General features: G+C 32.9%; 2 protein-coding genes across 5 annotated transcripts; one reads left to right on the top strand and one right to left on the bottom strand.

Moving 5' to 3' along the window:
- Nucleotides 1-1,219: 1,219 nt before the first annotated feature.
- LOC137822452 (uncharacterized) lies at nucleotides 1,220-1,660 on the top strand. Its single transcript, XM_068627339.1, has one exon. The coding sequence runs from the start codon at nucleotides 1,220-1,222 to the stop codon at nucleotides 1,658-1,660; it is 441 nt and encodes a 146-aa protein (XP_068483440.1).
- A 6,288-nt stretch (nucleotides 1,661-7,948) lies between these two features.
- LOC137821360 (uncharacterized) lies at nucleotides 7,949-23,698 on the bottom strand. 4 transcript variants are annotated; one of them, XM_068625915.1, is made up of 6 exons: nucleotides 23,322-23,698; nucleotides 20,731-20,846; nucleotides 20,113-20,542; nucleotides 16,428-16,577; nucleotides 15,110-15,528; nucleotides 7,949-8,580 (listed from the first exon to the last, which is right to left on the bottom strand). In XM_068625915.1, exons 2-6 carry the CDS (start codon nucleotides 20,794-20,796, stop codon nucleotides 7,990-7,992), a joined length of 1,656 nt encoding a protein of 551 aa, XP_068482016.1. In that variant the 5' UTR covers nucleotides 20,797-20,846; nucleotides 23,322-23,698; the 3' UTR covers nucleotides 7,949-7,989. The 4 variants fall into 4 exon arrangements, with proteins under 4 accessions (XP_068482016.1, XP_068482015.1, XP_068482017.1 ...); XM_068625914.2 differs by having other exon boundaries at nucleotides 20,113-20,577; nucleotides 23,322-23,663; XM_068625916.2 differs by having other exon boundaries at nucleotides 20,113-20,603; nucleotides 23,322-23,650.
- Nucleotides 23,699-27,272: the final 3,574 nt, after the last annotated feature.

Genomic DNA, 27,272 nt, shown 5'->3' with positions numbered 1-27,272 from the left:
TTTTATTATTATTAATAATAGATTATTACTATTATTAATAATAATATTATTAAATTAATATTTTCATTTTAATATATATTAATATAAAGTAAGATTATTAGTATTACTAATATGATAAATTATTATAAAGAATAAGAAAATTATTAATATTATTATAGTAATTATTATCATAATTTTTTCAATATTATTCTTATTGTTATTATCATAATTATTTTTATTGATATTATTAATATATTTATTATCTTAATTTTGTATTATAATAATTATTATTATCAATATTTATCTTCATTATTATTATTTTTATTTTTATTATTCCAAATTATTGAAATAATATTTTTATTGTAATATATATTAATATAAAAAAAATTATTAGTATTATTGTGATAATAAATTAATAATAAAAAAAAATTATTAATATTATTGTCATCATAATTTCTTTTTATTATTATCAACTATTATGGTTTAGGGTTTAGGAATCAATTTTCACAAATCTAGGTTGGCAGGTATAAATGTAGTCAAAAGCAACCTTGAATGCTATGCAATATCTCTTAACTGTACTATTATGAGGACTCCCTTTAAATAATGAGACTTGAAGTTAGTGGTAATCCGAGGAGGAAGGAGTTTTGGGAGCCAATTGTGAATAAAATCAGCTCGAGACTTAGTGCATGAAAGGGAAGATTTTTATCGATGGCAGGTCGAATTTGCTTAATAAAGTCAGTAATCACAGCATTACCCCTCTTTTATCTTTTTTTCTGTAAAGCGCCAAAATTGGTTTGTTATTCAAAGGAGGTTCCTTTGGGGGTGGGGTAAGGAGAATTGAGCTATTTCTTGGGTGAGCTGGGACAAATTATGCAAACCTATGGAGGAAGGAGGGTTAAGGGTAAAAGATATTAAAATGTTTAATGGAGCTCTCCTAGATAAGTGGAAGTGGCACCTCCTGAGAAAAGAACAAGGAAAATGGAAGGATATTATAATATCAAAATATGGATCTGAGTCAAATCGATGTCTGTTGCCCAAAAAGTATCAGTCATGGTGGTGGAGGGATTTATTTAAAGCTTGTGGAGAGGACGAGGTAGGTGGTTGGTTCAATGATGCTTTGGTCTGGAAAGTAGGTGCTGGGGACAAAGTCAGACTCTAGGAGGATGCATGGGCAGGAAATTTCAAGCTTTGTTCTTTGTCTCCCAGGTTGCACTCTATTTCCTTTGACCAATGGATGATAATGGGTGAGGTAGGGCAGTGGGAAGAATCAGGCTGGCAATGGAGGTTTAGGTGGAGAAGAGCTAGATTTGAGTGGGAATCCATTCAAGAAGAAGATATGTTAAGGTTAATATCTACGAACATTCTGAACAAGGAGGAACAGGATCAACAATTGTGGGGAGGAGGTGGTACAGGGGAGTTTTCTGTGAAATCAGCTTATAATTGCTTAGCTTCTCATGCCACAGGGGAACAAATGGGCTTTTTCAACCTCTTGTGGCAGGCTAAAGCTTTTCCTAGTGTTTTGGTTACTCCATGGAGGAGCTTGCTGGATCGATTACCAACTACAAGCAACTTAATCAGGAGAGAGGTGATGGTTAGCTCGTCTTTGAGTGCACTATGTCAAGAGATGGAAGAATCTTCCCAACACCTGTTTGTGGAATGTGTTGCTGCCCAACGAGTGTGAGAGTTGTGTTACAAATGGATAGGTATATTATCTGTCCAACACAAAGATTTGAGGTGCAACTTTGAGAATTTCTACTTAGTTCACATGAGCTCTAAGCAGACTATGATTTGGAAAGGTGTATGAGCGGCTGTTGTAAGAAGTATATAGGAACATAGAAAAAAAATCATCTTCAATCTAGGAGTCTCTGATGCGGAAGAGATCTTTCAAATGACACAATTGAGATATTGGTTATGGTTGAAATACAGGTTACATTCCTTTACCTTTTCTTTTTCTGATTGGAATTTGAATCTCATTTTATGCATCAAATGTTGTGGGTAAAGGGGTAGGGGGTGATCTTTTGGGTTTGGTCTGTGAGTGCTGGCAGAGGGAGGGAGGGAGCAGTAACGCAAACTTGAAAGGATTTGTTTGGTGCATGTGGAATGCCACGCAACTGTTTTCTGTTTAAAGAGCAGCCTTAGTTGGCTGGGGAAGATATCCAGTGTAAGCAGAGGAGCATTGGTATGGGGTGATGGGAAAAATGCACGCGAAAAAAACACACACAATCACAAAACAACGCCAGAAAATAAACGACACAAAATTTAACGTGGTTCGATCACCAACTGCAACCTACATCCACACGGGCAACTATTAGGTTTTATTTCTTTCTTCTTGCATGCCCAATTACAAGTACAATGATATCTTTAAATAGAGATTATAAAGGGGACACAATGATTAAGCCCACTCACTAAAACATGGTGTTTAGACACCCAATTGGTTCTGACTTCACACTCAACAATCTCCCACTTGAAGCCACAAAACAATGTTCACCTGCACTTCAACTGTGTACATGTACTTCTGTAATCAGTCAACGAAACTCAATGTTCCACCACTAGTTGCCACCAACCTTCTTAATCATTTTGAAGGCTTCATTGAAACTCCCCTAAGTTTCAACACGTTAGTCATGACTGAAACTGCCACTGACCCGTTCTCTGTTTCTGTCGGCTCCCACTTACACAAACTGCCGGATCTTGGAACAGCCTGAGAACAAACACTCTACATACTCAAATAAGAAATTTTCTGGAGATGTTTCAACAGCTAGAATACTAGTTCTACTAACCCACTGTCGTCTAGGGACCTCAGTTGAAACACAACCCATGCTCCCACTGCCACAAGTACCTCTAACTGGTCTACCTGAACCTTTCCATGCTCGTTCATCCTGAATCTGACCTGTGGCTCTGGGTTTCTCTCTTGTAAAGACAACTCTCTTATGCCTACTAGATTTTGTGAACCAGACTTTGTTTATCTTTTGAATTGGGACGATCACTTCCTCAGATGGTAATTCGACCATATACAGGAAAACCTCTCTTTCTTTTGCGAGCCATGACAAGATTTCTCTTGATGACCTTTCACTGCTGATTTCCCACATCATATCCCTGTTCGTCCAACTACCTAACAAAAACCAAACTTTTTGTCAAGTTTTGGAACAACTCTGACATCCTTCAAAGTCCAGAAATCGATTGCGTTTTCAACACTGTCACCCATGCCCGTAACATCAATAGTTCTGTTGTCTGCTAGTCTTACCTTTCCAAAGTCCCCAATAACTAGATTCTGCAATGTTTCACTGTTGTGGGTAGCATGAAATGAAGCATCAAAATCCATGACCCAGGAATCCACACGGCTATCCGCGCAACAGACTAATAGGTCCTCGTCCACGAAGTCTTCTGCAATGTTGACTTGTTTATCATTTGGGCATTGATTTATTTCTGAGGAATATTTTTGTGTAGTCATTGATATTCAAGATTGGCATTATAAACATACCATCTGAATAAGTCAAGTCAAGTAAGCCTTCATTTCGATTCTCTTCGAACTTAATGCTCGCCTCTGATAGTTGGCTTACACTACATGTTTAACTTCTTTACATTCATTTGGTCTTCCAACATGAAGTTTTGATGATGATATTATAAAAGATCTGTAAAATGCCTTCGATACATGGTTGGACAAAAGGTTCAAATTCTAAGGGTCTTAAAATAGTTTAAACAAATCTCAAGAAAGAAGGGGAATAGTCGATTCACACCTGTGAGGTTGTAAATTTTTTTCTTTAATGAAAGTTAATTTTGCAGTAATATCAAGTCATTCTCAATATTAGGGATAACAATGCGGGGCGAGGCGGGCCATGACTGGTCCGCAGGCTGCTACCAAAATCCGTGGGGCGGGCTCACTAAAAAAATAATATTTTATTTTAATCATTTAAAGGAGTTAGTTTTTTCTTATCAATAATAAAAAATAAATAAATAATAACCACTTTAGAAGTGATAAATAAATAAGAACCACTTTAGGAGTGATCCAACCCATGTACAAAATCGTACAAAAATGAACAATTAGTCTGAATAATTATTAAATATCATAATTCAAAATTTATAAATACAAAAACATTTTAAAAAATATTATATAAGAATTAATGGCTATTTTTATTATGTAAATTATTATTATTAATAATCTAAAAATAGTATCTCATAAGAGACTTTGTGTTTGTTATCTTTCAAAAACTAACTTATCGTGATTCCAATTAGTAATCAATCAATGTTTTTTTTAATAACATTTGGATGAGATTTTGTAGTATGATCATAATTTATTAATATTTTTTGTAATTGTTATCACTACTACAGAAAAGTGTTTTAACGACGGTTAAAAAGAACATATAAAGACGGCGGGAACCGTTATTATTGTGAATGTCGTTATAAATCAGTTGTTTACAACGATGGTTCTAGAATCGTCATTGTAAAACCATAGTAACAACACGTGTAAAAAAAACTATTGTTATTTTACCAAATAAATGAAAAAAAAGTGTATTTTTAGTGACGATTCTAGTGTGAACCGTCGTTATAAACCTGAAAACATGCTTTTAAAGACGGTTCCCAGATGGAACTGTCGTTATAAATATAATTTTTTTAAAATATTTTATTATTATATATATACTCTAAAGCAGCATAAAATATCAAATTTCCAGAACAATAATGCATTAATATCATAATTTAAATATGAAAATCTACATACAATAGATTTACATATAACATTCTACAAAAAGTTCTATAAATATATGAAATTTTTTTATGTTATTCTAATAATTCATCTGTTATACATGGTTACGTTAAGGTGCATCCAAGTGAGCTTCTTTGCATTTGCACTTTTTCTCCGACTTAACATGTTATATCCAGAATAAGAACTGAAATAATAAGATTTCATGTTACAACACATAACATTATGTAATGTATAAGTAAGTAATAAATTTGTGAATGTATTATAATATTATCTTGATTTAATAAATCTCTACTTTATAGTAGGAAACATCATGCAAAATTTTAGAATTTTTTGACAAGTGAAAGTATGGGAAATAAAACCTTAAAATACCTAAATAATACTTAAAAATAAAAAAAAAACAATAATAAATGGGTGGTTTTTTGGAATTTTGGTCCACCCCAATCCCCTTTGGGGTGTTGCAACTGTTTTCGAGCGCGGAGGTGAGAAGAAGACACGAGGAGGAGAGAAGAAGACGATGGTGACGCGGGGGTTGGAGATAAGATAGACTTGAAATTTTAATCGCCATTAACATTTGAGTGAGATTGTGCACTGGATAGGACTCGAACCCAAGCCCCAAATTAATATTGCAAGGAAACTGTAGTAGCCAGGACTCGAACCCAAGTCCTTCCAATGACCAGGGAAATGTTAACCACTAGACCAGACAAGTTCTTTGGTCATATTATTATTAATATTATGTGTGATGTGCAAAATATAGTGTGCACGAGGGAGAAAAAGAGTGAGTTCGAAGAGCGCGAGCTGGGCTTTTTTTTTTATATTCAGTTTTATAACGATAATTCAATAGAGTAATCGTTGTTATTTGTGCCCAAATTCCATTATTAATGAAAATTCAGTATACTAATCATCGTTATTTGTGCCCAAATTCCATTATTAATGACAATTCAGTATACTAATCTTCGTTATTTGTGCTCAACTTCATTTTTAACGACGGTTATAGCGATAACCTTCGTCATTTCTCATCGAAAATTCAAAAATAAAATATAGAAATGTCACCGTACTTTTTGCAAATAGAAGTGACAAAAAAGAAATAGAAAGTCTAAGAATGTGGAGATATATATTTTGAAATCTAGTTATGCATAATGGATGAGATTAAATTGGATTCTCAAAGGTGGAGGGATCTGAGAAATTAGGCATGCGAGGAAGGAGAAAAACAAAACTGGATTGATAAAAATAGCTTATGAAAGGTAAGTAAATGATCAAAGGTTAGGTTATGAGAGGATAGGTTGTTAGAAGAGAAAAAAATACTTTACAAATCATAAGAGATTATGACAATTCGAATTTTAAAATAAAAAAAAAAGTTGAAGGTATAAGAAGTTGGAATGACAACATATGTGAATCACGTATGAATTGAAAAAATATTGATTTGAATGAGAACTATCTCAATTCACAATGAAGAGTTAAGGAATCCACTTCTAAGAACAAGGAATAATAAACTAATATGAAAAGAATTTGAGCTTTACAACATGATTTTTAAGAGGTTCTAGTCTTACAAGTATATTAATTTGATTACTTTAAGTTTGTCATTGTTTATAAATATATAATTTTTTTGCTAAAAAAAATTAATGTGGAAAGATAAGGGAAACACAAACCTACATAAAAGATTTACTAAGATTTTCAACATGTCACGATTCTGGATTGAGTGATAAAAAATCATGTAAAAATGTACGTAGATTATACACTACAAGAAAATTATGAAAACCAATTTTAGAGATAAAAAATAATTAGTTACGTAGTGACTAAATTAGATATCATTTTAGAGATTAAAAAAAAAATTAGTTTCTATTACTGTTAAATAGTTTCTAAATTAATATCTAATTAGCTACCAAGGTTTTAACTACCAATTATTTAGATTCTAAATTTGGTAGCAAAAGCATTGGTAGGTAATTAGATATCAATTTAGAAATCATTTAACAATAATAAAAACTAATTTAAAAACCAATTTTTTTTTGTAGTCTCTGTAATGTTCTCTAATTTAGTCAATATAATAACTAATTATTTTTTATCTCTCAAATTAGTTTTTATTTAATGATTTTCTTGTAGTGATAATAATTTGAAGATGCTACACACAGTAAAAACATACACTTTATACTTCAATAAACTAATATGTTAATCATATTTAATTTATTTTTTAATTTAAAATATTATTATGTTATTATAATGGTTTGTCAAGTATATGTATTTTTTATTTTGCAGGTGTTAAAGAAATTTTTTCTTAATTTGAAATATTTAGAAATAGAGAAGCGAAATCATGAGTTGACGAGGAGGAGATTCTCCCCAAGACATGATTTTTTTTTTATCAGCAATGAATAAATAAAATTAAAGGGGATACTTGAGGGGTATCCCAACCCATATACAGTAACCACAAGTGGACTTTCTATATCATCTACAAAAGAAACTCTCCTTTATGGTTGGAGCAGAACAACCATAAAGTGAGAAAAACGTACCCAAAAATAGAACCAACAAGTTACCTCAAAGCAACATTCAACTTTACCGAAACACCCAGAACCGAGGCCACCTACATTCACCTCGCCACACGACAAGTTACCCATGCAGGGAATAACTCGCCATGTAGCTTACTCTGGTGAGCACTAAGTGCCACGAGGAACACAATCTCTGCAAAATCGCCTGCCGCCAATGCTACTCGCCATGTATGCTCCTGACCTAAAGAAACCCCGCTCTCGACGAGGATCCACTCGGGAAACCTCTCGACGAGGATCCACTCGGGAAACCCCTCGTCGACGGGCGAGTTGTTCCCTTCATCTCATTGCTCATGTCCCCAAGACATGAATAATGAGTCAATTCCCAAAACAACAGTTTTCATTTCCATCTGGGAAATATTTTCCATATATCATATTCACCAAAGTTGATAAAAAAAAGTAAGAGAAGTAGAAGGATGATATTTGGTAGTATTAAATTTCTCTTAAATTTATATAAATTTACAAAATTGATGCCAAACTTGAAAAAACTTTTTTTTTTAATTTTTGTAATCCTTTTCGTTATTGATATTTACTGTTTTAATTTTATCAACTATATATAAATAGTCAAAGTAAGTTTGTATACACCATGAACTTAAACTATAAAAAAAACAGATATTTCAATTATTATTTAATTGAACAAAATAAATATTTTTTTAAAGTAATTAACACAAGGTCTGAATTCCTCAGCCTTAAAAAATTCATTATTATTTGGAGAAGAATTCATACACCATACGACTACAGGGTAAGCTATGTACATATGAACAACTTGGCAAGGATTTATTTTCCAGGCCAAAAGAGAGACATACAAAGATAAGAAGAACGGATAATATCTGACCATAGTGGTTTGAACAAGGGTATTGGCAGAAACGAAAGCACGAAAATAGAAAATGGAACCCTGGTTAAACCATGAGAAAATGTTATGTAAAAAGCAGCACTGAACGATATCATCATGGTTGTGATGGAGATGATTTGTGTGACCATACCAAAGAGTAACTTGTAAGGGAGGGATTTGAAACATTCATCCTCTGCATAACTTGAAATGAGGATGGACAAGAACATTAGTATGGAGGCTGATGCTGATATCAGAGCACATGCAACTGATAGTGAGAATACCAGGAATGCTTGTTCCTGCAAATAGTTGGGATTTCCTGATTTTTTATTGTTGCCACCAGGAACCATAAACGTAGCAGTGAAAACTCCTGTGGTTATGAGTGTAGATACAAGCATGCAATTAATAGCTGTGCTCTTTGTCCATGATTCTGCCTTTGTTAATAGTTCTTTATGCTCCTCAGCAAATATTTCACGAGGAGTCTTGCCTTCAGCATTTTTCTTCTCTATATTTACCAGCAGCATTATTTTCTTCACCTCCTGCAATATCAAACTACAATGTTTTTTTACTATGTAAAAGTATAATGTCATACTATATATGATAAGTGTTTTTAGTCCTGAAAGTAGGTCATGATTGATTTCTCAAATTAAACCATATTTAATGACAATGTGATCGATTCTAGTGAAGATGTTTATTATGGCAAGTATGGACTTGAATAAATCATAAATACACTAAAAGCAATTTTTCCTATTTTTATTGGTGTTGGATTCTATACAATGTTTGAATTTTATTGTATAATTTATCTATTTTTTGCTGGTTTTTTTTTCTTCGATGTTGTTGTGTTATATGTTTTGTAGTGGAGGAGGTAACTATCCTTTCTATCTCAAAACGACTGGTACAAATGTGTGTCGTTGGTTTTTTGCTCAAATAAAGGTTTGGAATTTGGGTCTGGACTTCGACTTGATGAAATTTTCAAGTTTTGAATCTTTTGTTTATATTATATTGACTTGTATTGTGTTTGGATTTGGATTGTTAGGTTTTATTGAAAAAACATCATGGTTAAAGGTGGAATGTGTTATACAAACTAAATGGATAAAAATCATGAAATAGAAATTAATTTTTAGAGACGAAAATAATTAGTTACAACAGTAACTAAATTAGAGACCATTTTAGAAATTAAATAAAAAATTGGTTTTTAAATTAGTTTATATAATTATTAAATAATTTTTAAATTGGTATCTAATTAGCAATCAGGGTTTTAACTACCAATTATTTAATTTCTAAATTTGGTCTCTAAAACCTTGGTTGCTAATTAGATACCAATTTAGAAACTATTTAACAATAATAAAAACTAATTTAGAAACCAACTTTTTATTTAGTTTCTAAAATGGTCTCTAATTTAGTTACTATTGCAACTAATTATTTTGGTATTTAAAAATTGGTTTCTATTTCATGATTTTCTTGTAGTGTTCTATTATCAGGTTTACTTGTATACGGATTGGAGCATTCCTTAAATGATCAAATATTTATTCTATTCCTTTTGTTGATAAAAAAACTCAATGATCAAATATTTATTCCATTCCTTTTCTGATAAAAAAAAACTGTATGCTTGTTTATGCCTATGCTTGTTAGATCGGAAGTATATGCTTCTAAGTGTTTCTGGTTTGTGCAGCAATTCCTATGGATTATGCAGAAACAATTCCTCTGGATCATGTAGCAAAATTTTCAGGTTCATATTCTTTCTAGAGTAATTATGGTTTGTAATTATAAACTAGCAAGATTTGGATTGTTAGGTTTTATTGAAAAAACATCATGGTTAAATGTGGAATGTGTTATACAAACTAAATGATCATTCCACTACAAAAAATTATGAAATAGAAACCAATTTTTAGAAACGAAAATAATTAGTTACAATAGTAACTAAATTAGAGACCATTTTAGAAATTAAATAAAAAATTGGTTTCTAAATTAGTTTTTATTATTGTTAAATAATTTTTAAATTGGTATCTAATTAGCAACCAAGGTTTTAACTACCAATTATTTAGTTTCTAAATTTGGTCTCTAAAACCTTGGTTGTTAATTAGATACCAATTTAGAAATTATTTAACAATAATAAAAACCAATTTTTTATTTAGTTTCTAAAATGGTCTTTAATTTAGGTACTATTGCAACTAATTATTTTGGTATCTAAAAAGTAGTTTCTATTTCATGATTTTCTTGTAGTGTTCTATTATCAGGTTTACTTGTATACGGAATTGAGCATTCCTTAAATGATCAAATATTTATTCTATTCCTTTTGTTGATAAAAAAACTCAATGATCAAATATTTATTCCATTCCTTTTGCTGATAAAAAAACACTATATGCTTGTTAATGTTGATGCTTGTTAGATCGGAAGTATATGTAAAACAAGCAATCACTCACTCACACTTAAATTCTCTCTAAAAGAAACACTCTTCTTTGTAATTTTCTCTATTGTATTTCTTTCTGTGGTGCATCTTACAAATGATAGAGCATCCTTTTTATAGGCTTTAGTAAGCTCTTCTAGAAAGATCTACATTATGACCTTAAAATCCCACTAACAACATAATTAAAATCCCACTTACAACTTTTGACCTTTCACCTATCCAAACCCTCATTCTATAATATTCTAGTAACTTCTAATTTTAAAACCCACAAACTAACATTTAAAGTTTATTCAACAAAACTCCCCCATAAACTTAAATGTTTCTACCATCCATCATGCCAATCATCTTCTTGTATTTGTCGAAAAAGACTTTCGGTAGCGGTTTTGTGAAGATATCAGCAACTTGATCTTGACTTGCCACATGCACCAATTCCACACTTCCTTTCTTCACATGATCACGAATAAAGTGAAAACGAACGTCAATGTGTTTGCTTCTTTCATGGTTCACTGGGTTCTTTGCCAACTCAATTGCTGATTTGTTGTCAACTTGAATCACAGTTGCATCTAGTTGCTTTAGCTCCATCTTACTCAACAAGTTTCTCAGCCATATCGCATGACATACACACCAAGATGCTGCCACATATTCAGCTTCACACGTTGATAGCGTCACGATCGGTTGCTTCTTTGAAAGCCAAGAAAATGCTGTGTTGCCCATAAAGAATACATATCCCGATGTACTTTTCCAATCATCTATGTCTCCACACCAATCACTGTCAGAGTAACCCACCAACTTGTAATCTTCTGCTTTTGAGTAGAACAATCCAAGTGATACAGTACCTTGGATGTACCGTAGGACTCACTTCAACGCCTTCCAATGTGAGTAATCTGGTTCCTCCATGAATCGACTTATGATGCCGACACTTAATGAAAGATCCGGCCTCGTGCATGTGAGATAACGAAGGCTTCCTACCAAACTCCGGTATCTACTTGCATCGACACGTTCTCCTCCATCGAACTTTGAGAGTTTTGCACCTGGTTCCATTGGTATTGATACTAGGTTGCAATTTTCCATCTTGTACTTCTTCAAAATCTCTTTTGCATATGTCTCCAGTGATACAAAAATACCCGTCTCTTTTTGTCTAACCTCCAAGCCAAGGAAAAACTTCATCAATCCCAAATCTGTCATCTCAAATTCCCGTCTCATTGTGCCCTTAAACTCTTCTATCATCTCATTATTGTTACCCATAAAAATGAGATCATCAACATAAAGAGCAACAAATATCATGTTACCTCCATTGTTCTTTGCATAAAGAGCATGCTCGTAAGGACATTGCTTGAACCCGTTCTCCTTGAAGTATGTATCGATACGAGTATTCCATGTCCGCGGTGCTTGCTTCAACCCGTAAAGTGCCTTTTTCAATTTTAGCACCTTCTTCTCCTCTCCGATTTTCATGTACCCAGGTGGTTGTTTGATGTAGACTTCTTTTTCAAGCACACCATTCAAGAATGCCGACTTGACATCCATTTGAAATATCGGCCATTGAAATTGAGCCGCTTGGGAAATGAGCAATCGAATTGTCTCCATTCTTACAACGGGAGCAAACACCTCATCGTAGTCAATTCCCTCCTTTTGTTTGTATCCCTTCGCAACGAGTCGTGCCTTGTACCTCTCTATCTCGCCTTGAGCATTCATCTTTTTCTTGAATATCCACTTCACACCAATGGGCTGACTTCCCTCTGGCAATTCTGTTAGCTCCCATGTGTTGTTGCGGTCAATCGCTTTAATCTCCTCATCCATGGCAGTTTGCCACTTCTTGTCTCGCACCGCCTCTTCAAAGCTGATATTTTCTGCATCTGCCAAAAGACATACTAGGTGTACCTCATTTGTCGAATCATACAAATCATGCAAACTTCGAATTTTAGGTTGTCGTGGTTCATCTTCATCATCGGTTGTTTCGAAATTTATACTTGTCGGTGATGATTCTCCAACTTCAATCATAACCTCTGAAGAATTTTTCCAATCCCACTCGCTTGCTTCATTTATTTGCACATCACGACTCACCGTCACCTTCTTGCTTATTGGATCAAGTAGCTTGTACCCTTTTGTCTTTTCATCATATCCAATAAAAACATACCTTTTGCTTTTGTCTTCGAGCTTCGTTCTTCGTTGATCTGGTACGTGTGCATAAGCCACACTACCAAACACTTTGAGATGAGAAACTGTTGGCTTTTGTCCGCTCCATGCCTCTTGTGGTGTTTGACCATCTAACTTCACATGTGGACATCGATTTTGCACATAGATGGCGTATTGCACAGCTTCCGCCCAAAATTCCTTTGGCATCTTTTTGCTCTTAAGCATTGATCGAACCATGTCGAGAATGGTCCGATTCTTCCTCTCGGCCACACCATTTTGTTGAGGAGTGTATGGTGCAGTTAGAAATCGCCTTATGCCTTGCTCCTCGCAATACTCCATGAAAACCGTTGAAGTATACTCGCCACCTCTATCAGATCGTACAACTTTGATCTGTTTATCAGTTGTCCTCTCCATCATCACCTTGAACTTTTTGAACACCTCAAATGCCTCGAATTTTTCTTTCAGAAAGTAAACCCAAGTTTTCCGTGAGAAATCATCAATGAAGGTAATGAAATACCTTTTACCGCTGAAGGACTCTGGAGTAATTGGTCCACATATGTCGGTATGAATCAATTCGAGAGGTTGCTTAGCCCAATATTGAGCCTTCTTTGGAAACGAGGTTCTCACATTCTTGCTGAGCACACATTCTTCACAAAATTTTCCCTCGTAGTCCATGTTGGATAGCCCGTGCACCATATTCTTCTTCGCTAACTCTTTTAGTCCACCATGATGTAGGTGACCAAAACGGAGATGCCACAACAATGCCTTATCTTCTATGTTGACTTGCAAACATTTTTCTCGTATGCTTCTCAAATTCAGCTTGTACATCCGATTTCTTGCCATCTCGATTCGAGCAACCAAACGCCCTTGCTTGTTCTTCAAGTGTAGGAGTCGATCTTTCAAAAATATCGAGTAACCTTTCTCCGTGAGTTGCCCCATACTCAAAATGTTGGTCTTGAGGTCTGGTACGTAATAAACATCTTGGAGTGACCCAATTAAGCCATCCTTTTGTAAGTAGCAAACCGTACCTCGGCCTTTGACCTCCACCTTTGATGCATCTCCAAATGACACATGACCATCTTCAATCTTTTGCATATCTTTGAATAGGTACTTGTGACCGCACATATGGTTGCTTGCTCCTGAGTCGAGGTACCACAGAGTGTCATTGTTAATGTTGACTTCATCTTGAGCCATCAAGAGAACACCTTCATTTGTTTCGACTTCCAAGGCTAGGTTGGTTGTTTCTTATATCTTTATATCAGCACGACAATCTTTTGCACAATGCCCCACTTTACCACAATTGTAACATTTGTCAGAGTTACAATCCTTCGCATAGTGACCATATTTGTGACATTTGTAGCACTCGATGTTGGAATAATTCGATCGGCCGCCTCTTCCTCTACCACGTCCTCTTCCACGCCAATTTGGTTGGCTAGAATGTTCCTTCTCCTTATAGTACCCTTCAAGGTTGCTGCCTTTTCCACCACGACCGTTTCCACGACTTCCATGACCACGCCCTCTATATTGAGAATTTTGATGATAGAGTACCTTTTCGTCTTTGATTGACGCCTTGGTTTGAAGTGCTTGCTCGAGTGTTTCCTCCTTCTTCTTCTTCTTTCGTTGCTCGTGTGCCTCGAGAGAACCGGCGAGCTCGTCGACTGTGAGCGTCGCAAGGTCCTTTGACTCTTCTATCGCGCACACAATACTCCCAAAATTGTCTGTTAATGTTCTCAAAATCTTCTCCACAACTCGTGCATCGGTCAGAGTTTCACCGTTTCGGTTGAGTTGATTCACCACAGCCTGTACACGCGTGATGTAGTCAGATACACTTTCTGACTCCATCATCTTCATGTTCTCCAACTCGCCACGCAAAGTTTGTAGACGCACTTGCTTAACTCGGTCAGCTCCTTTGAACACCTTCTCCAATATGTCCCATGCTTCCTTTGAAGTGGACGCACCAGCAATCTTCTCAAAAATTGCCTCATCAACAACTCTATACAACATGTACAAAGCTGCCTTATCTTTCGATCGCGTCTCTTTCAACGCCTTGGTTTGAGTCGCCGTATAACCCGTGGTATTTGTTGGTTCTTCACAACCTTCTTCGACCACCTCCCATGAATCCTGAGAACCGAGAAGAGCTTTCATTTGAATGCTCCAGTTGTCATATCTGGTCGCCTTCGTTAACCGTGGTAGCAACAACATAATTAAAATCCCACTTACAACTTTTGACCTTTCACCTATCCAAACCCTCATTCTATAATATTCTAGTAACTTCTAATTTTAAAATCCACAAACTAACATTTAAAGTTTATTCAACAGTATTGCTTCTAAGTGTTTCTGGTTTGTGCAGCAATTCCTATGGATTATGCAGCAACAATTCCTCTGGATCATGTAGCAAAATTTTCAGGTTCATATTCTTTCTAGAGTAATTATAAACTACCATGCATGGTTTAAGTTTGAAACCAAAATTGAAAGAGAAAGATCAATATATGCATAATATAGGATCATATAATCTTGTATGAATATACCTGGAACCATAGTAATTCATGTGTCATTTGAAGAGCTGCTCCGGAAATTAAGCTGAGTTTGTCTGGAGGTGACAACATAGCAGCATAATGCAATATGTTGTTTCCTTCATCGTCTTCAAAAGTTGCTATGAAATCTTTGATTGAGCCTAGTTCGTGTATTAGACAATAGATGGTTGAATGGCGGTGAAGAACAGCAATGTGAATTATGCTTCGGTTTTTATGATCCACTTCCCATAATAAATCAGGGTAAGATCTCATAAGTGTAGCTAAAAATTCAAAATTTCCAACTTTTGTAGCATCAAATGTTATTTGTGATGGTTGACTTATGAAAGTCCTCAACTGTGTTTCATCGTAATCTTGTTGTAGAAGCATGTTCCAAAGACACTCAACAAGTTGGACGAATGGAGTTGCCTTCATGCCTGTTTCTCGTAATTAATGACTGTCATTAGTTATAATGATGAGACACATATGTTTAATTTTGTGTTTTTAGATTTTAAAACTAGTTTTTATTCATTAATTTTGAATAAAAGTTTTTGAAAATAAGTTGAAAGATATCTTGATTGATAATTCTAATTTTAAAACTGTTTTAGATTTGAGAAAATGAAAATGGGTGGAAAGTTTTGTCTTCTTCAACAGATGAAGAACTTTTCAGTTTTTAGCTTTTAAAAACAAGTTTTGAAAAATTAAACGAAAGAAACTGAACTAAAAAAAATATAAAAATATAAAAATTTAATAAGAACACAACTTAAAAATATATAAATTTATAAAAGATTTATAATTTAATTAAACTTAAAATTTTTTTAAAAAAAGTTTATCTTTGATCGTTTTCGTGTATCTGGAATACAAAAGCCAAAAAAACATAGGAAAATGGTCGAGCTGCTAAAAAAACATTTCTTTAAATATGAGTTGAATTATTATTATTATTATTTTTATTTATAGGTTTATTTTTCTTACATGTCTATTCTTTTTCAATATGCATAGTTTCTGAATTAAATTTCAAAAGTTTTTTTAAAGAAAATTGTCAATAGTTTAATAAAATTTTATATTATAACTCAAATTGTGAAATCTAAAATACAAAATATAGCTTATAACTTCAACATATTTATTTTTTTTATAAATTTTAATAATGATATAAGTTAAATTATAAAAAAATATTTGTTATAAATTTGAATTATATAAGAATAAATATTTACACATGAATTGTTATAAGAATTTGCAAAGGCAGTGGCTATAGAGGGTATGAAAAGCAGTATAAGGAGAATATGAAGCCAGTACCCTAGTTTTCCATGTAGGTAACACAGTGATTGTAAGAACTTACTAGAGTTCAAAATCTGGTTTGGAAGATACCATTGATCACCAACACTAAAACCACAAGTCTTTCGAGCCAAGAGATGCAAGCCTGTGTCGTTGTTCTCATCCCTCGCCACTGCCAGCATCGAGCGTTCTTGTAGAATTTGCAAAGCAATATCTGCAAAATTTTCCAAATTTGTTAGCTAGGAAGGTAATTGCTGCATGGTATATTACTAAAAGTGTCTGTGAAAACTTTGATTGATTCTGTGTTTCTAGCCTAAGAGATTATAACCTGAGTGATTAGCATGTGGTCCTCATGAATGTTTTTGTGGTCATATATATATATATATAATCTTGTCCATCCTCAAAATTCAGTAAAGATGAATATATTTTTTTTATCAGTAAAGAATGAAATTAAATTAAGAGGGATACAAACCCTTTTACATAAACCAAACCACATTAAGAATCTCCAAGAATAAAGAGATGAACAAAGACCCCAGAAGCAAAAGATAATGTTTGCTGCATAAGCTAAACATTCCTATTTCAACTAGCACCGTGCTCATATTGGAATACTATAAGCACTGCAAACTGCAACTACAAAACCACCAAAATACACCAAAATATTGGTTATCTCCACCACCTCAATGACATTCCTTCTACTCAGCTTGCAGTGACACGATTGTAGCACTTGTTACAGAATTAATCACTTCAACGCAGCATCTTCCATTCGCTCCTCTTTGGACTTTGGTTTCCCCTTGTTTGTTCCTTTTAAGCTCACTTTTATCAGAAACCAACTTCCTACTTGCCAAGGTCCATCTCGCACTTAGATTGGTTGGAGTTTACAACTTCGACTTACATCCCCCAACATGTCTGAATCCCCACCACAACCTCTACTGCTACCATCCACATGTGAAACCACTAGTTGATCAGCAAACACACTTAGGGATTTCCACAACAACCAAAACACCACATAAAAAACACAATTTTTGTTTCCTGCAAAAAGAACCTTGAACCAGCATACACCCTGCCTCCATTGGTCTGTTAAAAGACACATCAAAACAGAATCTTCCATCATGTCCTTAACATTCCTTTTGACTCCCTTGCATACAAGTACATATGTCTTTTCCATCTTGCACCAGCTGCAGGCCGTGACAAACCCACCAACACCTCCAACCAACTATAAATCCAGTATAGGTCGTAGTCTTAAAACTCTTGGCATCTGGGAGTCCTAATTATAACTTCTAATGCAAAGCATTGGATTAAGAATCCAGTCTATGAAAGAATAAGTACAGGAATGCACCTTGTGCTTCATCCAAAGCCAGGATTTGAATTGAGCCTTCTGAAACACCTCCTCCGCATCTACTAGCCTTGTTTTGAATACAATCAGGTTCCTTTGGTCCCAGATACACCTAATAACAGATGCCCAAATACCTTTCCATACCAGGTTTTGCTTCTTGCTAGCATTACTCAGATAAAAACTCATAAAGTGCATATTTAAATCATTCTGTTGAACAAAAGAGATACCTATCCATTTGAAGCACAAGGACCATACCCATTGTGCGTATTTACACTCCAAGAAGATATGTTGACAAGACTCCTCCTTAAGCTGACACATTGCACATATCGTAGATTCCATCATCACCCCTCTCCTACTCAAACTCACCCTTGTTGGGATTCTATCCAACAGCACTCTCCAAGCTGTCACGATCACATTTGGGAATGTCTTAGTCTTCCAAAGGAGATTAAACACATCGGATTGGGTTCTACGAGACTGCTTGGCAAGGCACTCATAAGCAGAATTCACAGAAAAAAGGTCTGGTTCTTCCTTCCCCCACACCTGCACATCCACGTCATTCCTTCTCATTAGTGCCCCTAATAGCCATGTAAAGAGGTCTGCTTCCAGTGAAGATTCCCACTCAAATTTGGCACGCCTCCATGTCAGCCTCCATCTCCAATTCGAATTAATCCACACACCAACTTCACCCACTATTTGCCCCTGGTTTAAGGATAGAGAGAACAGTCTAGGAAACAAGGATTTGAGATCAGAGCTCCCAACCCACACCTCCTCCCAGAACTTTATTTTGCCTCCACACCCTAGTTTCCAGCTTAGTTCTTCTTGAAACCGTCATTTTCCTCCTCCCTCCTTGCACACTTTATAGAGATCTTTCCACCACCAAGATTGGAGTTTGACTAGTGTATGGACGCTTCCAGGCTCCAACCCATACTTTGAGTCCAATAACTCCTTCCACCTTCCTTCCTCTTAAGAGATACAGTGTCATCTCCATTTAGCTAGGAGAGCATGATTTAACTTTCGTATTTCTCTTAAACCCAATCCCCCCTCTTCTTTAGGTTTGCACACATCTTCCCAACTAACCCAGCAAATTGGCTTGCTTTCTTTCCCCCAACCCCACAAGAATCTCCTTTGGATAGAGGTAATCCTCTTACAGACTGAGTCAGGGGCTTTGAAAAGGGAGAGATAATACAAAGATATAGTAGATATGATAGAGTTGATAAGACAAATTCTCCCTGTCATGGATAAAAATTTCTCTTTCCACACACCGAGCTTCGCTTTTAACTTATATTCACTGATCTAACTGAATTCCTGAAAGTTCAATGTATTCTTCTACTTTAGTCAACATTAAAAGTTGAACATACTTTGAAAATGGCATGTGACTAAGAAACATTAATTCATGCTCAACAAGTCTGGTCTCTCTGTTACAAATGGATTGGCATTTAACATCAGGAGGTGTCACTTTGAGAATTTCCACTTTGGAAAGGCGCGGCTGTTGTGAGAAGTATCTGGGATCAAGGAACTGTGTTGTTTATAAGCAAGGAGAATAAATCTTTTATATGGCACAACTTAAAATCTGACTTATAATACACGAGCAAGGGGCAGAATACATGTTAGGAGTGGTGGAAAATGCTTGAGTAGATATAATACTGCTTGTGTAGGCTGCAAAGTTATGTGCACTTCCAGAGTCATCAAGGGACCTGTAGGAGCCGTAAGTGAGGGTCTTAGGAAGAGATCCTCGCTGGAAATCAAGTTAGAGTTTGACAAAAACGTGTCTGTGCAGAGGGAAGTCTTGAAGTAGTTATGACAGCTTGCATAGTGTACAACGATGAGGTAGGAGCTCTCCTAAAATGTTTCTTTAATTTTATTTATTCTTAACTGATAAAAAAATAGACAATGATTCAGTTGGAAAATGCATTACAAGTTTGGAAACTGAGTTCATTTGAAGCAATTTTGAAGTAGCTTTCACGTTTTAGAAATGATTGGACGTAAGGGAAGGAGTATGAATCTGCATTTCAAACTACCAAAACTGAACTTGGATTTTGTTTCATATTTTAAGAGAAGTTTGAGTGACAAATTGAAAATACAAGAGAAAAAATATTTAACTTTGGTATAAATTTGGTATTCGACTGTAAAATAAGAAATAAATTCAGGATGAGTTTTATGACACACACGTGTTATATATATAGGTGACAAATCAAAATAAATAAGAACACTGTAACAAATCTGAATCATATAATTATACACAGTTGACCAAGACAAAAGTTGAGTAATTGGTTATATGATACTTAACAAGTTGCGTATTATTTTTTAATCTTGATTGTTTATGATCCAATATGTTTATGTGCATAGGGAGATATTTATCAAAAAAGCATGTAAACTTTGATGAATCAATAGGAAGAAGTAAGGAAAATGAACTCACCATACAATTCAGATTTTATGCAGCGGAAGAACAGCATGGTGAAGTCATCTTCTTCCAAAATGTTGGTAGTGAGAGGGTAGAGAAGCCTTGCCATTTCACCTTTTCTCAGCAAGACAGCCATATAAAGAGGAGTGGCTTCTTCTCCACCCCTGATTTTGGGTAGGTCTTCATTTTGTTTGATCAACATAGCAGCCATTTCCATGTTTCCAGATGCAGCAGCATAGCAAAACGCTGTGTTTCCATTGAAATTTCGCAGTTCCAGGTCAGGTAGGTCAAGTAATTTAACCAATTGATTCGCAAAGTGAACATGGTTTGTTCCTGCCACAACATGAAGAAGTGTACCCCATTCCTTTGTTATGGCAGCGTTCAACAGACTACTGTCTTCTTCTATCATGCGTCTGGCTTCATTCCAATCACCTCTCATTGCTACCTTATAAAGGGGTACACATTTCTGTAAGTATTCCCCTGAAGAAATTGCAGTTCCAAATTTCCTTCAGTTCAACAAAGCATAAGGATATTGTAAAATATGTGGATGCTGTAATGTTGCATATTGCACCTTCGAAAAGAACTATGAATTGTGCATGAACAAAAATATATATAGAGAGAGAGAGCAAGTACTCCTATCTTGCAGTATGTGACGAGAAGGGTGTGGAAGTTGATCAGCTGAAGCAATCTGAACCACATGTGCTTGTGGTGATGACGATGCTGGGTTCGCGTTTACTGTGTCCATGTTTCTGTAAAACCAACATCAAGTCTTTAAACTTATAAGGAAACATTTTAGGGTGTGTTCTTCAAGATATACTAGTTTTGGAGAGGAAGAAAGGTATAAAAAAAAGAAACGAAAAGATTTATTTTTCTTGTTTTCATTTTTTCATTTTCAATTTTTAATAATAATTGTTTCCAATCAGATTTTTGTTAAGAATTCGCAAAAAAAAATGTATGTACACATATTTAAAAACAAAATGAAAACAGAAAGCAACAAAAATTAAGTAAAGGATTCTTTCTTTTCATTTTTTTAGCTAAATGACCTAACATTAACCTTTGAACATAACCTTCATGTTCATCAGATAACCTTACTTCTCAATTTTATAATCATGAATTGTGTTTTATGAGATTCAGACACGTCTCTTAAATGAATGACGTATCCGTGTTGAACACACGTATGAATAATGACATTCGTAAGATACTCGTATGACACATATTCGTGAAGTGTCCAATTCAAAATATATTTGTTGAATATCTGACAATTCTAACACAATTTTAAAACGAAAAAATACATTAATTTTTAAAAAATTCAAATTTATTGTATAAATTTTTATTATGATTATAAAAATAAGAAACAAATTATTTTGAATCAGTCATGAAAAACATATTTCTATTAAAAAAGCTGAAACATACTTGTGTACATAAATTTTTATTATTAATTTATAATTATATAATACATTACAATAAAATCATCAAATAGAAACCAATTTTTAAAGATTAAAATAATTAGTTTCAATAGTAACTAATCTAAATTAGTTTCAATAGTAACTAATCTAAATTAGTTTCTATTATTGTTAAAAAATTATAAATTGGTATCTAATTAGCAACCAAGTTTTAACTACCAATTATTTAGATTATAAATTTGGTAGCAAAAACTTTGGTTGCTAATTAGATACCAATTTAGAAACCATTTAACAATAATAGAAACTAATTTAGAAACCAAAAATTTATTTAGTTCCTAAAATAGTCTCTAATTTAGTCGCTATAGCCAATTAATTATTTTTTATTTTTGTGTGTTAATATTTATACTACATAGCTTGTGTTTTAATGAAAAACTTCCTACATAGAAAAGGTCACCCAAAAGGATATTCTTTGAAGTAACATTCATCATAGGGGTACTTCACTTTCTACAATGTTAGTGCCGACATCTAAAGGCAGTAGTCTCTCTACCTGGTGTTGTGTTTCTTGAGTCTTTCTTAGTGGGGTGCCAATTGTAATATGAAGTTCTGTTTTTTGGGGGAAAGAGATCTAGATTTATAAGGATGTGTACTTACTTTTCTTTTGAACTTATTTATGTTTTTTTTATATGAGCTGGGACATTTCAAATGTTTTATTCTCTTATTTATATTTTAGTTATTGATAATAAACAAAAACTGAAAGTAGAATGATTGGTAGAATTGAAGTTGAAACGAGGAAGATATTTGGTGTAGTGAGGCATCCTTTTCAGGGGACAGGTTAGGTCACACTAATTATGGGGGCGGCTCTCACGCTTCTCTCTTTCTTTCATTATATTAATAATTCCTCAATTTTTATATAACATTTATTCTTAAAGGAAGAAAAAAAAAGTATAATGGAAGAAAATAATATTGCAATTAATCCACTTTACTCCTAATACTATTATAAATGCGAGTCATTATCATCTTTTGCTTCAAATTTTTAAACATTGACCCAACAAAACATTGATCCAAACATAAGGTTACTCTTCCCAGTAAGAATTTCAAAATCAAAACTTATCATATTCATTCAGTATTCCACATATACCTGAACCTGAACGTATTTTAAGTCTCTGCAAATCTTCTCTTATGCTAGTTTGCCTCTTAACCAAAGTTAGTTTCATGAGAAAACCAGTATAATAATTTTTTATCAGTAATAAATAAATAAAATTAAGAGATACTCAGAAGTATTCTAACCCTTATATAGAACCAGAGTATTACACCCCTTATAGATTATAACATCTAAACTTATAGCTTTACAACTCCAAAAACAGTTCCAAAAAGATGCTTAAACAAAACTGTATCAGCACTAAAACTACCCTACCTAAAGAGAGGCAAAGCATAAGAAGAAGCTAAAAAAGAAAGTATCCACAAGAGGCACCAAATGGTAATAAAAACTAACTTTCTATATTATAGATTGAATGAGAAAAACAGATATATGCCTGAAAAGATACAAATGGTAAGGTATAATAGAAGCTGGTTCTGATAAATTAGGATTCAAATTTTCTTACTAAGAAAGAAAGGCACTTGCCTTTGATTAGTATCCACCTAGGCCTGTGCCTCAAACCAAAGAAAAACTCTTGTAAAAAACAAAAGGGGAAGAGAAGTGATGAACCCCAAAAAAATTAGAAGGAATGGTTTTGAAACTCTTCAAAATATATATAAGCAAGGCCATTCAGGAATGGAAGTTTGAGATATAGAAGAACAAGAATTAGAGAAAAGAATACGAACCAGATTTTGAAGAGACAGAATTAAGAGCTGGAGCAAGGAAATAGAGACACCACTTTGTGTATCTTTACATTCTTCATGGTTTCCACAGAGACTGTTTAAACGAAGCTTTTGCAGATTGAATGTGTAAGTGGGTGTGTGTGACCTTAATCATCCTATGATTCAAAACCAGATTGCTGTGTTTGGTGAAAAACATTAATTTATTTATGAATCAGGAGCAACATGACAATTCGAAAGACTCAAAATAAAACAATATTCGAAAATTCTCATGATGCTGTGTGATTGTCGACCGTCCATGAATATAATACAGTGACAGACAAAACCAAAGTAAAGTGGACTCCTCCCACTATTAACCCAAATATATTAATATTTCACCTTCTGCTTATCATTAATTCACACTCTTCCCTTTTTGTCCAAATTGAAACTCTTCCACAAATTATGCATTAATTTCTTAAGCCACACATTTTATCCCTTATTAATAATATAAATAAAAAATTATTTAAATACAAAAATCAGTAAATAAACACCAATTTTAAAAATAAAAATAACTAATTATTATATTAACTAAATTAAATATTAATTTTAATTTAAAAATAAAAAAAATTAATATTTAAATTGATTTTTATTATTAATAAATAATTTAGAAATTTGTATCTAGTTATCAATATTATTTAGATTATAATGTTAGTAACTAACTAATTAAATATCAAATTTACTTATTAATAATAAAAATTAATTTAAATACTAGAAATTTTTATAAAAAAATTATAAAAAAATTCATATTAGATAAAAATAAATAATATCTAATTTAATTAATATAAAAATTAACTATTTTTTATCTTTAAAATTAAATTTTATTTAATAATTTTATTATAATGCATAACCAAGCTACCTCAAAGCTTATTTAGTTTCCTTATGAGATAAAAGTTTTGTTTAAATAAAACAGATTTGTTCTGTAGTATAACTTATTTTATTAGTTTACAGTGTTGTTTTATATGCTATTTAAAGAAGTGTTTTAAATTTTGATCTTCATTTGTGTAAAAGTCACAATGAGATATTTTGGTATAATCAATGATGTGGAATTTCAGATTCCAATTAATCATATACTTTCCCTTTTGCCTTCTACAAATTTCAACTTATGTTATATAAGGTTTTTGAAAAGGTAAAATAATTGTGAAGCCATAGCAGCCTCGATTTTTGTACCTTATTGAGAGGATAAGGTTGTTTGTGTTCCATGAATTGAGGTTAATAATTGAAGATGACAGTTGTTAAGTTATGTATTGGGGCCCACAAATGACTTTATCAAAAGAAGAGTGTAACCTTTTACGTCACCTTGCATGCGTAGCTTCTCTACATTTTCACGTCACTAATACTATTTTAACCTAATTATCTACTAAGTGTAGTTTAGTTCAATTTTTTTTGTAAAAAATAATTCTTAACTAAATATAAAAATTATATGTAATTTGACTCGATATGCTTTGAACATTAAAAGAAATAAGAAGCAAATCAAACTAATATTTTTGCAATTTAATTTTTTGATTTTTTATTCTAAATTATCGTTTTTATTTTGCTTTTTTAAGTGTATATTTTTTTCACATTTCAAAGTTATTTGTAGGTAAACTTGTTCTCCATCTCTTTCATATGGTATACATACTAAGTTATTAATCTGATCCATATCTATAGAAAAAATATAATTTTTAGAGAAGTTGAAGTTATTTGTCTGCATGTTTTTGGAATAAATAATCATTTTTCAAAAATAATTATTTGTCAACCCTATATATAACAAGATACTTTTTTTAAATTGATTTGTCCTAACTCTCGTGAGTAATTATCATTCATATTCATATAATACACTAGTCAACATAAATAACAAAATAAGTATAAGAGGAAATATGACACAAATTGTATTTTTTTTGTGAACTTGCAGTTTTATAACTTGTATTATAATTATTTTATTATTAAAATTATAATTATTTTATTTATATTTTATTATTTTGATTATTATTAATATAGTAATAATATTAATAGTAGTAATAATAAAAATAATATAATTAAATTATTAAATCATTATTATTATAATAATAATAAAAATAATTATTATTATTAAAATAATAATAATAATAATAATCACAATAATAATAATAATAATAACAATAATAATAATAATAAATAATATTAACATTAATAAATATTAATACTAACATTAATAATAATAATAACAACAACCTTAATAATTATAATTGAATTGAATTATTCACTAAAAAATATTTAATTTTAATTATTAAATTTAATTTCGTTAACATCAATTTAGCAATTGAATTTCTCATCAACTTTTTGTTGTTGAATTGGTCTTCAGAAATTAGGGTGACCAAACCTTCTACGACCAGAATAACAATTGATTTTTTTTTGTCACAAATTTTATAATCGATGAAAAAAGTAGTTGATAAGTAATTGGCAACTAGGGTGTTTGACACAAATTGTGTTTAGTCGTTATTTCGATCGCAACTCATTTTAATGATATTTTTTTCACTTTAAGGATCCATTTTGATGGTCACTAAAAGATATTTTTTTATGATTATCAATTACTTAAATCAATTTTTCATATTTTTTTTTAAGATTTGATTTTTAACCATCCAATTAAAAATATGTTTAGAAGACAAAAAAAAATATTACATTTCCATTTAGGTCGCTTCTAAATATACATTATTCATACATTCCTTATATCTAATTTCATTCTCAAATAAAAAAATTTATCCTCAGTTTTTCCCCACAGTCCAAGATACTTAAATGATATGTGTTAATACTCGATTTTGTCTGCATAAATAAATTTTATTTATAAAAAAGTTAAAGACAAAAACTTTAAACTTATGGAAACTTAAGGGTTGGCTCCTTAAGCCGACCCCAAAAAAAATAATAAAAAATTAAAAAATCTTAAAATGATAAATTTTTTCATATTAGTAAAAATTTAAGAAAATGGTATTTTTTATTTAGTCCTTTTTAATAAATACATGTTAAAAAATTGTTATTTTGAACCTAGCCCATTCATGAAGTCCAAGCTTTTAAAAAAAAAAAAAACACCTAACATTTCCTCTCCACACCTCCCAATCAACTTTTTACACGTCCCTCAATCCATTTAGCTTTTTCAGTTAGAGACTCCACTATTACCTTTGGTAACCCCTCACATTTACTTTTTCTCCCCTTGCGGATTCCCACATTCACCTCACACTTTCACCTTTTTGTTCCTCTCATACCACATCGTGTTCCTGTTTTAAATTTGTGTCTTCTCCATCACATTAACACACTGCACATATTTGTGCAGACAAGGCATTAAAAAAGAGTGAATTCAAGTATTGCTTTTGCCATTCACATGCGTGTGGAAGTCTACATTGTTTAGTTTAATTTGTTGAGTTATCAATGTGCGTGTGGGATTCACGTCATAAAAATGGGGTCACTGTTTTTACATTTTTTTGTTTTTCCATGCATTAGTTGCTTTTTTGTCCCTAATGTTAATATCACCACCTTAATCACTTCTGCTATTTGCATCATGCTTCTTATATCAGCACCACATTTACTAAAACGGGCATGAAATCATTTGACCAGCCCAGAAGATTTTTTAGTTACCACTTGCGCTTTTAATATCCGCACCAACTTTTTTAAGAAAAGCCTGGACCCATACTGTCCCACCGTTCTAATTTTCCCACGCTTTTTTATCTACACCACCACACTTTTGCTACCTGCCACCCTTTTTATTTTATACACTCATCAACTCTTGTTTTCTAATTTTTTTATTTAATTATCCCGTTTACAACTAGACAATTTCTTCTTGCATCCCTACGTTTTTATTCATGCACCCCCACAATGTTATGTAAAGACAAACCTATTCCTATTATTTTCAAAAAACCCTAAAATGCACACAACACCCACACTCTACTCTTTCATCATCCTTTGCATAGA

The sequence above is a fragment of the Phaseolus vulgaris genome, chromosome 9 (genome assembly GCF_051622355.1).
Source record: "Phaseolus vulgaris cultivar YP4 chromosome 9, ASM5162235v1, whole genome shotgun sequence".
In the NCBI taxonomy this organism is placed as follows: Eukaryota; Viridiplantae; Streptophyta; class Magnoliopsida; order Fabales; family Fabaceae; genus Phaseolus; species Phaseolus vulgaris.
This window is presented reverse-complemented; position numbering and strand designations above follow the sequence as displayed.

Bases quoted from the DNA above. Each gene is read 5' to 3' on its own strand.
- LOC137822452 (XM_068627339.1), top strand. From the start codon at position 1,220: ATGGGTGAGGTAGGGCAGTGGGAAGAATCAGGCTGGCAATGGAGGTTT.
- LOC137821360 (XM_068625914.2), bottom strand. From the start codon at position 20,842: ATGGACACAGTAAACGCGAACCCAGCATCGTCATCACCACAAGCACAT. The intron at 20,578-20,730 runs GTACTTGCTCTC...CAATTTCTTCAG, and splicing joins TCACATACTGCAAGATAGGA to GGGAATACTTACAGAAATGT. The intron at 8,581-15,109 runs GTATATTCATAC...TTGATATTGCAG, and splicing joins ATGAATTACTATGGTTCCAG to GAGGTGAAGAAAATAATGCT.